At 35.0% G+C, this 11101-nt stretch overlaps 1 protein-coding gene across 1 annotated transcript in view; it reads left to right on the forward strand.

The window, feature by feature from the left end:
- LOC145783928 (uncharacterized) overlaps window positions 1–7430 on the forward strand; it is a 32147-nt gene extending 24717 nt beyond the window's left edge. The window contains exons 20-25 of the mRNA XM_082595690.1: window positions 634–860; window positions 1287–1497; window positions 1610–1745; window positions 2573–2744; window positions 6550–6746; window positions 7390–7430. Coding sequence (XP_082451816.1) covers window positions 634–860; window positions 1287–1497; window positions 1610–1745; window positions 2573–2744; window positions 6550–6746; window positions 7390–7430 — 984 coding nt within the window. The remainder of the gene's footprint in view (window positions 1–633; window positions 861–1286; window positions 1498–1609; window positions 1746–2572; window positions 2745–6549; window positions 6747–7389) is intronic.
- Window positions 7431–11101: the final 3671 nt, after the last annotated feature.

Here is an 11101-nt window from a genome sequence, read left to right on the forward strand (position 1 = left end):
GTAGGTTTTTTCTATAAATATCTTGGTTTAGGGCCCGAAAATCTCATTGATACCAGGCCCAAATTATCCTCTCAACGGCCCTGTGTGTTTTGGTTCTCTAGTTTAGGTAGACTCATGAAGGTCAAACATTGCTTTAATACTTCATAATAACAATGTCTTAGTATAAGCATAAGAAAATACAAACGCAGGGATCGATGATCATTGGTAGAAAGTGTGTTTTGGTAATAGCGTTCTGTAGAAACGGGGAATAATCTGTTTTGTTTGTAGCATTTATTTGTACAAAAACCGCAAAGAGGCTGCAAAATGTTTGGTACCGCAGCTCACAATGTAATTAACTGATTTGAACGTTGGATTTGTTTTTTTGTATCAGTAAATAATTGATAGGCTATTTTGAATTCATTAGCTTTATTACGTACACTCTTTACATGCTTACTTGTTGGAGTGTACTACTCACTCTAACTCATCTACGACGACAATGGTTTGTTAAAAAGTAGGCTAGTTACCAGATGTTATTTACTTTAATCGTAAATCGAAGTCAGCAACAAGTGTTTGACTTTTATAGAAAATTCGTTGCCTAACTCATCCGGGTTTCAAAATAACAAAGTTATTTTCACGCTTTGCTTTGTTCATCAGGTCGGTAATGGCCAGGCGGACCACGGCTACTGGGGAAGACCAGAAGAGATGACCATGAACCGACCTAGTTACAAAATTGACACCAACAATCCAGGCAGTGAGATTGCTGCTGAAACAGCTGCGGCAATGGCGGCTTGTTCTATTATCTTTAGAGACTCGAATCCGCAATATGCCAATATCTTAGTACGCCATGCCAAGGATCTTTATGAATTTGCTGACTTGTACAGGTAGTACAACTGTTAAGGTGAACTTGAAAAGACTTCTGGTGAACTGTTAAGGTGTTCATCAAATTTGCTGACTTGTAAAGGTCATAGCAAATTAGATTTTTAACAATCTGTCGCTCACAAAAAGGGTGTGCTTGAAGTCTTTAAAAAATCTAAATAAAAGAAACCATTAACACCCTTCAAACATAATAAGCTGAGGGTTCATTATTTCACATTGAAAACAAAACTAAGTTTTGCCAATGTTTTTTAAAATATGTTTTAACGAGGTCTTTACTTGTTACATTTGTTGTTGTAATGACTGTTGCTATTAGTTTGTTTTTACGTGATACATCAGTGATTCGCACCACTCAAATGCTTTTTATGTAGGTATTCGTAATATTAATAAAATTCAAATTTTATAGTTTACCTATACCTGTATTTTTTTCACAGACAAGATTACCACAAATCCATTTCTGATGTGACAGCGTATTACCGGTCGTACAGTGGTTACAACGACGAGCTTGTTTGGGGAGCTTTGTGGCTCTACAGAGCTACTAAAGAAGAACACTACCTCGAAGACGCGAAAAGGAAATATAGGGAATTTGGAGGTGGTGATACTCCCAAGCTGTTTTCTTGGGACGACAAACGGGCGGGTTCACAGGTGGGGCGCTTTGTAAAATTCCCTTTTTCTCTTTTTATTGCAAAGAAATGCTAAAGTGTTGCAATGAGATTTTAAAGATGTTCTAAACTTTATATTGCATTGATTTATTCAGGTCTTAATGGCCAAATTTACTGGAGAAGAAAGATACATAAACCATGTTGCGGCTTACCAAAGATTTTTGCAAGGAGTCGCAAAAACACCAAGAGGATTGACGTGGCTCGACCAGTGGGGCTCCAATCGATACGCAGGTCAGTAGATAAACATGTACTGAAGCTTGACCCAATGGATTGTGGTTTTACGAGAATTCCTCGATGTCTCTGAGCATGTGTTTGTTTTTTGGCAAATAGGTCTTTAAGTCAACACGGTAATAGATACTTTTTAAATGTATAATTTCTTAAATCCTTTTCATTTGCTGATTGGGCGCATTTTAACGAAGCTTTATTGGTTAGATGCTTGATACTTTTCAAAAAAACTCTAAAAAGTTAACTTAGGTTCTAAATTAAATGAGGAAAGCTCTGTACCAATGACATTCTCGGGTCCTAAAATAAAACAGCGCTAACAGTAGTCTACAGTGCATCAAAATAATATGCAATGTTGTCAGTTGTCATCAATATAAGTCATGAATCAAAGTGAACAGATGACATGTGAAGCCAGAGGCATTCAAAGATAGTCGCCCTTTCAAAGAATAACTAATATTGCATGTCGTCTGTCACCTGCTTCTTTTACTTTAATTTAACTGAAAACTATAGTTAATTTAACTAAAAAAACAAATAAAAAAAACATTTTACAATACTTCTAAATTTAAATATGACTGTATCTTCAAGAATTTTTATAATAACCACTTTTGGAACTCATCATCTATTCATGTTTGTGTTTTTACTGATTGTTATTAGTTATTTTAAGTTCCATGAGTAATTTTTAGTGTTATATATTTAAATCTTGGGTGGCAGCTGACTGGTGATCTTTTGGTCTTTCCGTGCCATCTTTGTTGCGCAAAGTCCATTTTAATAGTTTTAGCGATGATTGCACAGTTTGTCACCAACAGAACCAACTAAAACTGCGCTTACTTTACCAGCAAATGGAGCTTTCATCGCCCTGACTGCTGCCACAGTGCCCGGTATGCCAAACAAACGATCTTATATCAATTACGCTCAATCTCAAATTCACTTTATGCTTGGAAGTGGAGGTAGAAGCTATGTGGTTGGATATGGAAAAAATCCACCAGCTAAACCTCATCACAGATCAAGGTAATTAATTCACATGTCGTTTTCACTTGTTTTTCATTTCCTTGATCTCATTTCAATTTGCTTCAAAAGAGTGCATGGTTCCTTTCTCCAGAGAACTAACTTCTTAAAATGGATTTCTAAAAAGTATAAACTACACTCTAACTGCCTTTTTATCATAATACTTTATCATGTAACTAATGATAGGCAACACACTTCAACCTCATTATTGTAATGTTGTACGTTATAGTTGTAACGTTGTTTAAGTTCATTATTTTGAAAGAATGTATTCCCGAAACTTATCTTTTCAGCCAGAAAACAAGTCCTTCTTTACGTTGTTTCAATGTCTGTAGACGTCAAATAGTAAAACAATACTGATATGCTAAATTGGTTTATGGCATAAGCGTGCTGTGCTACATTTTAAACGACAGCTATTAACTTGTAATTAAATATCTAAACACAGATTGAATTTAGCTTAACCCTTTGCTTTTCAACGTTTTTTTGGAAGTTAACTGCTCAAGGGGGGGCCGTTTTTGGATCAAATTCAATCAGCTGTTACGTGTTATCCGCTGATGCTATTTCAACAGAAGTTGCACTGGTGTGAAAGCAAATCATTTGTCTATAAGTTTGAAAAGTCATTATTTTAAAATTTTATATGTTAAACTTGATATTTCAATTTTTGCAAAGGTACCCAAAAACGACAATTTTGATTTAACTTGCCGCTATTTAATTACCGTGCTAATCCGATTTCATGCAAACTTCTAAATAACAAAGAGCTCGATCGAACGCACGAAGTGTGTGTGCGGTGTGCCGAATCATTGCATTGATTAGAATTTACGACTTGCGAGCAAATCTTATTGTAAGCTACTCACTGATTCTAAAATAGTTACAATCAGAGTAACATTGTTACACGAATTTGAAAAAAAATCAAAACTGCGTTTGTTGTCTTACACTTTTATCCTAAACTAATGCATTCCGAAACTCATGGCTAGCTTCTAGTTTTATGGAACCAAATTTTTCATAAGTAACAGGCTAACAGCTTAGCCTGCTTGAATAGCTGTTTACATCTTCGTTTGTGTATTTTAGGTCTACAATTGAGTTCGTAGTATGAATATTTTTAGTAGAGAGAAGACAATTGAACATGTTGTTGAAATTATCTGAAATTTCTAAGTTCAAATTAGGTGCTTTTGAAATTGTGGATTTGTGTCAAGTCGCATCACAAATATCATGCAGGCATAAGTCATTTCGCTTACGGGTGTTTATAAACATGACTCATAAATTACATCCACAAAAAATACAGCATTTACATCAACAAAGCTAAGTTGGAAGCTCACTTTTTATTGAAGATTGTGTCAATCAATTTGAAAATACATTTTTAGTCCGCCAGCGTCGTAATAATGCAACAGCGAATTGAGGAACATACGTAACAAAGGAAATGTGAAATAACCCACAGTCAGCAAATCTACATAAATTTAACGTTTACAAATGTTGAATCAATGTAAAAGGACTGGATTGCTGACCGGGTTCTTATTGTTTGAAGCACTAAAAATACGCGTAAAGGCGACAACATCAGCAAGGCAGTGATTATGTTTCTGGCCAAAAAAAAAATAACGTTTGACTTCAAAGATAAACATGATTATAACAAAGCTTCAAAGTTTGTCGTAAAAAATTTTACAGAGATACAATAAACATAATCATTTTGTGCCAGATTGTGAGAAGATTTCCTAGATTCTTTCCAACCATTTGCAGGATTGCAAATTATTTTCCATAACTTTATATTGCTAAAAAATGGCTTCTTTGTTGAAACAACGTGGCTACAGTTTTATAAAAAATTCTTAGGCCTACTACATTGAAGTAATGAAATTTTTTTTGTGATTTTGCTGATGACGTTTTACAATATCCGAGAAGTAAAAAATAATAATGATGAATTATTTTACAAAACCGTGGTTTGCAAGTGCTTCACAAAAAATTGTTGGGGAAAAATTTACTATTAGACGTAATACGTTTGTAAAAGAAAATTGTCGGTTTACGTATTTATAATGTTTATTGCGCTGTTATCGAATTATAAACTGCCTGTAGGCTATTGTCTACCTTTGTAGTTGCCGGCCAGCTTAGAGCAGCATGCAAACTAAGCGTTTATGGTATTTGCATCGTGTTATGATTCTCGAAATTTCCCACAAGGTCTTTATTTTTATCGTGATATTTTGTGCCTCTTCTGTCCTAAACTTGAAGTTATTGTGCAGCACAATCCACATCGGTTTTTAGACTCAGTCTTCATTGAAAATCTTTTGTGTGGTGCATCATTTCAAGTAGTGTCTTCCCCTAAACTGTTACACAAATCGCCCAGAACCAGGTTGATTATTATGTATCTTACAGCAGTTGAGAGCCCGTTATTGTATGTGTGGAATTATTACTGTAGATGTCTGACTAAATTCATGCCAAAGTCGAGCAAATTCTGCTTTCGGGAGCCTTGCCGTTATTTACGGTATTTTTTGTTGATAAGTTTAGGCAGCATTTTTCCAAGATAAATGAAGACATCGGTATTGTTCGTCACTTAGATTTAGTTTTCTCAGCATTGTTTATTCATTCTTTGATACACTAGTTTGTCCCACTTTTGGTATAATCGGATCGTTTATAAATGGCAGGTCTTCACAATAGCCGGCCTCTTATACATTGGCGCAACGTATTCAGATGTTGAATCAATGATGAAGAAAGCTGATTTGTTGTTTGTCTTATGTGACGCCTAACTTTATGCCTCGTCTACAGTACAAAATATTTTGTAATGTACATTGTGTACATTTTACATTTTGTTTGTAGGCCTACATTACAAAATATTTTGTAATGTAGATGAGGCATTATCATCTTTATTTTGCGCTCTTTGGAACAACACACAGTGCACTGTGAAACAAAAATGCAGGACATAACAACAAGTAGGCGACATAAAGCATTGAAGGGACGCCATCGAGTTAGCTGATACGTGTAAATGAAGCCTATCTCATAATTTTGAGTGCATCTCACAATTACTGTTTGCATAAACGCTATTTCTCCGGCTTCTCCCAAAAGCATTTGCAGTGATACATTTCCTCAATTGCAAGTTTTGTCAATGAGAGCATTTCCATAGAACGTTTATTTCGAAACCAGGTTTTCGTGTCTTTATCCAAGAGAAGATTTCTTATTGTAACGTTTTTTATTCGTCAATGAATATTATCTGCTTGAAACAACTGTTTTGAATAGTTTGTGGCCTCCATAGCCTCCTATTTTGATCGTGGATTGCTATTCTTCTTTGTAGAGCTGATAACGCAAAAAACGTTTGCTATTATTGTTTCTAATTAACAGCTTTACGATCACTGGCTTTTCTTTGTAGCATAAGAAATAACGCGCTTTGTATTATTGAGGTCAAACCAAACAAAGGAAAGCAAGAGGATGCTTCTCTCTGCTCGCGCATATCGATGCACGAAGCAATTATGAGCTTATGGCTTGTCATCGCAATGTAATCCATTTCACGCTTTGCTGGAAGTGAGCTAGAAATAGCAAAAATTCACCAAAATCTTGAATTTACAAGAAAACTACACAACTTTTAGCATCAAATTTAATATCATCAGATCCGCCTGGCAATTTTAGGAAAAGTCAAGAAAAACCAAGTGCATGGCGTTACTGTGCTTCAAATAATTAAAGGAAATATGAGGGGGGGGCCAAATCTGGCCTCCCTTTGAGGAGCAAAGTGTTAAAGCAAGACAATGGAGTTTTCTGAAACGAAATCTATAGTGTCGAAGAACCATAGTTGTAATTTTGCAAAAGGTCTCGTATTATTTTATTTTGTATTTTTAAGCTCATGCCGTTCTCCACCAAGTGAATGCTCCTGGGGTACTGAAGGTTTTCACAGCCCAGCAGACAACCCAAAGATTTTGTACGGAGCTCTCATTGCTGGACCTTCCAAGGATGGCACTTTTGTTGACAATCGCGGAGATTACGTTTCGAACGAGGTCGCCACGGATTACAACGCAGGATTCCAAGGAGCTCTTGCAGGTGAGAAATCGATGATGATGAGGCGTGAAAAACATTTTGTATCGCATTCATTCCAGGAAGACTTGTGTCAACTCAGATCAGAAATGTTTTATTCGATGCTTTTGAAGCATAGATTTTATTTGGTTTGTCGTAAAAAGAGTATCCAGTAAGAGTGGGGCATTCAAAAGTTTGATTTTTCTCACCACACTGGCAGGACGCTGAATAAGCGCAACCAGCTATGCGCGTGTTTGTCGAAGTTAACTTGTAGGGGATGAAACAGTTTCAATTCTACAGGCCGCAATTCAATTTTATCAGAGTAGTTTGTAAAAGCGCGAAATGTGTTGTCACGGTAGATCACTGAGAAATATATACTAGTCTACACCACGAAGACTCTTAACAAAACGAAATAGTAATTTTCCTAAAGATATTGAAAGCTTCGTGGCGGGGTTGTCAAAAGCAATAGCTTTCTGTAAATAAATGTGTGTTTAAAACCAAAGCAAACGGTATTAAACTTATAAAAAAAATGTCTGTGCATAGTTGTAAGCTCTTCTGTGTCTTTTAGCTCTTTACTAAAGTCGAGATGTAACTATAGGCCTACATTATATTTCTGAAATATTTTTTTTTATTTTTTTGACTATTTTGCATTTACAAAATTATTTTTTAGGTCTCAAGCACTTCAAGATGGAAACCCGAAAACGAACATAAATTTTTAGTTTTTTTTTTAAGTTTTATAATTTATTGAAAATTTTATTAATTTTTTTTCTGTACTGTTGACCTGGTTCTGGTTAGATTTTGATAAATTTCATAAAACCAACAGGTTTGTTAACTTGTTTCCATTAAAGAGGAGGTGGTGATAAACTGATTTTTACGATCAAGTACCAGCTACCACTGATCTACTCTTGCTACTTTCATTATTATTATTTATCATCTACGTATATTTATTGCTGCTTACGCATAAGCTTAGGTCTACAATGAAATACAGTAGGTTCAGTCGTTATTTATCTGGCTTTTTATGCTATCTAGACTGTAATATCGGTTTTGAAAACAAGTAATACTGTAGCTTAATGTCTATAATTGGACACAGCAGCTCAGCTTGTTCTTGTACAATTAGCCAAGTCATTCATTAATCTTTTTTACATTGTTTCAACTTTGAGAAGTTCAATTAAAGCAAAAAAAATGATTTGATGACTGAAAAGCGTCCCTCATAAAATGACGGTTGCTTCTTGTAGCCAAATTTATTTCTAATTCAATTTATCTTTTTGTATTCACAAATCAATTAAGTTTTAAACCCCAAACTGTTATCGCTGATCATGTTTTGTAAGTAATTCTTTAGCTTTGAATTAGTCGATAATTCCAAATCAAGCAAGAGTGTTATCTTTCCTTTCTGTTGTAATTGGAAAGTAGAATCACAATAGTGCCAGAAGTATTTTTATGTACAATTCAAGAAACCAATTAAAACTACACTTAATTTAAATGCCACAATTTTTTCTTTAAAATGTAAGAAATGTCGTCAATAAACTAATCACTGTCGCGTGAAAGCGTATATGACTGTTGTTGCCTATTTTTGGACAGAAGTCGTCAGCCAAAACATTAGCATCAGTTTTGCATTCATTTGGCAGTTTCCGTTTTGTTTCCTTATCAAATATGGCTGTCGTTTAAAAACGCTTGTTGTAAGGATCTCCGACTACACGCATGATGATTCGTTGTTGTTATTTAAATGATCAAGATTGCATAACAAAAGGGAAAAACCCTCAATTAAAACAGAACGGGAAATGTCATAATACAAAAAAATGTATTCTAATTTAAAGAACTTTTCGTCAAAGAAAGTCTCGCCTCTTGATAGCCTCATTTTTTTTTAACCCTAGTCACAAATGCAATCCTTACCGTCACTGAACACAGACTGCAATGAAATCATTGACTAACCGAACCTCAGGAATTACATTATTCACTGCTCACAACATTTGTGTTTGCATCTTCTACTTTATCTCCTTAAAATATAATCTGTCACCAACCTTACGCTCGCTATATAGTAAAATGTTCGAACATACGTAGGCTACAGTAGGCTTTGTACGTTTGTAAAACGCAATGCAGAAACGATGATCGTTTACAGTCGCCTTCCATCTAAACAGAATATTGCAAGTTTCGTAATTTTTTTTGTGTGATTTTGATTAGAATATGTAGCAATTGTGCCAAAGTCAAACGTTACGTAAGTCATTTCGGTTTCGAGCACGCTTTGATGTTTCCATCTTCTCTAGAAACCTGTTATTTATGGCAAGAAGCTTATGGATTATGCCTTTGATGGTCGGAAATAAAATATTAAACAAAGGTAAACTTGATAAATACTTAAAGAAAAGTTTTGGACCTTGGAGAGTTGATCAAATTTTAAAATTTATTGGAGTTGCGGTAAACAAAGACGTTTACTTTAAATAAATTATACTGCAAACAGCAAACACTTCCCAGGAACCAAACACGTGACATATCACGTGATTGCTCATTTGTTTATTTGTGTATAAGATCTGTTTGCTCAGCAATCATTTCTGGTAGCCTAAGCTGGAATAACCTCATATTCAGAGAAGTACGCAAATGGAGGCCATTGGGCCTTTGAAAGCAAATGAGCATATAGGCTACGTGAATTAAGAAAACAGTAAACACGAAGTGTCTTGAACACATTGCGTAGGATAGTCTACACTCCACGGGCTATGATAAAAAAAAAGTCGTTTTCAACCTCAATCGGGAAAAAACATTTGTCTACTTCGTACCTATCACCCAGCAGTCACAGGATGGGATAGCATATGAACAACTTTTTCGTATCAGCCATGAATTACATGTAGCTTATAAACTGGAATATTCTAATTCAAGTGTTCCCAACCTTTTTTGACCTAAAGTCTACTTTTCAAATACCCAACCTCTCGAGGCCATCTGCTAGTATTGCCAAACCTCCTGGTGATTCCCCAGATTAGATAGTAATCCACGCGCTTTGAAAGTTTCAGACAGCCCATGATGGTTTTAGAAAACCACTCCTTAAATCTGGCTAAAAGTCATCATCGTTTTAACCACTTCACGACTATGTGAAGCAAAAGATGTGTGCACACAATGAAATTTTCAGTTACATGATCACGAAAATATTTCCATTTTATTTTTATTGAGGATGAAAAGAGTAGGTCTTTATTAGTTTTCTCTTAACCATATTAACTTTTTAGAATGCTTAAACACCGTGACCTTCAGCTATTAGAAGGGCTGACAAAAACATTTCTTGTTAACGAAAATACAGGGTTGTGTTAAATTAAAAACGTGTCACCTGCGAAAACAGTCGATTTACAACTTTGATACTCACTTTTTTAGTACAAAACACATTTTCAGACAAATAAACGTCAATAAAGAATCAAAAAATATATTTCTTAATCCAGCCGATAAACTGCTGCTAACTGGTTGGACACATTCGATCCAAGTAAGCATATTCAGAAAATTTTGCCTTCATGTTAAAGCAAAACTAATAAAAGTACATGATTGTGCTCACTGCTCATCAAACATCTTTTGATGTTTTATGGCTAGGGATTGCAAGGATTTCTTTGATGAGAAAGTCTGGGGAATTTCATGAACGCTTTGGCTATTGTTTGCTTATTTCGTTATTTGCAACTATAAACTTTTAAGGCCAGTTCAGATAAGGTGTTCGCGTATTTAAGTAGTGCACTGTAAATATTCGATTATATTTTCTGACCCTATCAACTATTGTATTCATTGTCAGAAATGTTTTAGGTTTTTAAGTCTTAAAGTTTTTAACCGTTTAAAGAAATAAGTTAAACTGACCAGCATCACCTGGACATTATGATTCGTCGTTTTACAAAATTTTGACCTGAAGTAATCGCCTTCCAGTTAGCAATCCGTTTTTTTGCAGTGACATTACTTTTACAGATGTTAAATCAATGTAAGAAAGATTGGTGTTGTGGCTGAGTGGTCATGGTTAAATTTGTCACGGTTGTGTAGCTGCCAAAAGCACAGCATTAAAAAAAAGAACCATTCACAATTTGCATGTTCGCTCCAACCTTGCAGTCAAAATGCACCAAATGCTTATTTTCTTAGTAGCTGTGGATTAAAACTGGACTACTACTACTACTGTGGCGAATATAGGAGAGTGGTTTCTTGGTCTCGTGACTTCAAAAATTGAGAATCAGTCAAGAAAATATGCTACAAACTGCTTCCTAATAAAATCTCTTCATTTAACGTCATCAAATTATTTTAAAGATTTACGGTTGGCAATAGAATAGGTAAAAAAGTTTGGTGATAGGCTTATTAGTACGAAGGCTTCTGAAGTTTTTATTGAAAACGGTAACTCATTAAAAATGGTTTGGTAGTCACGAAGTGCAAACAATCTCCAC

This window comes from Aplidium turbinatum, chromosome 15, assembly GCF_918807975.1.
Source record: "Aplidium turbinatum chromosome 15, kaAplTurb1.1, whole genome shotgun sequence".
Taxonomy (NCBI): Eukaryota; Metazoa; Chordata; class Ascidiacea; order Aplousobranchia; family Polyclinidae; genus Aplidium; species Aplidium turbinatum.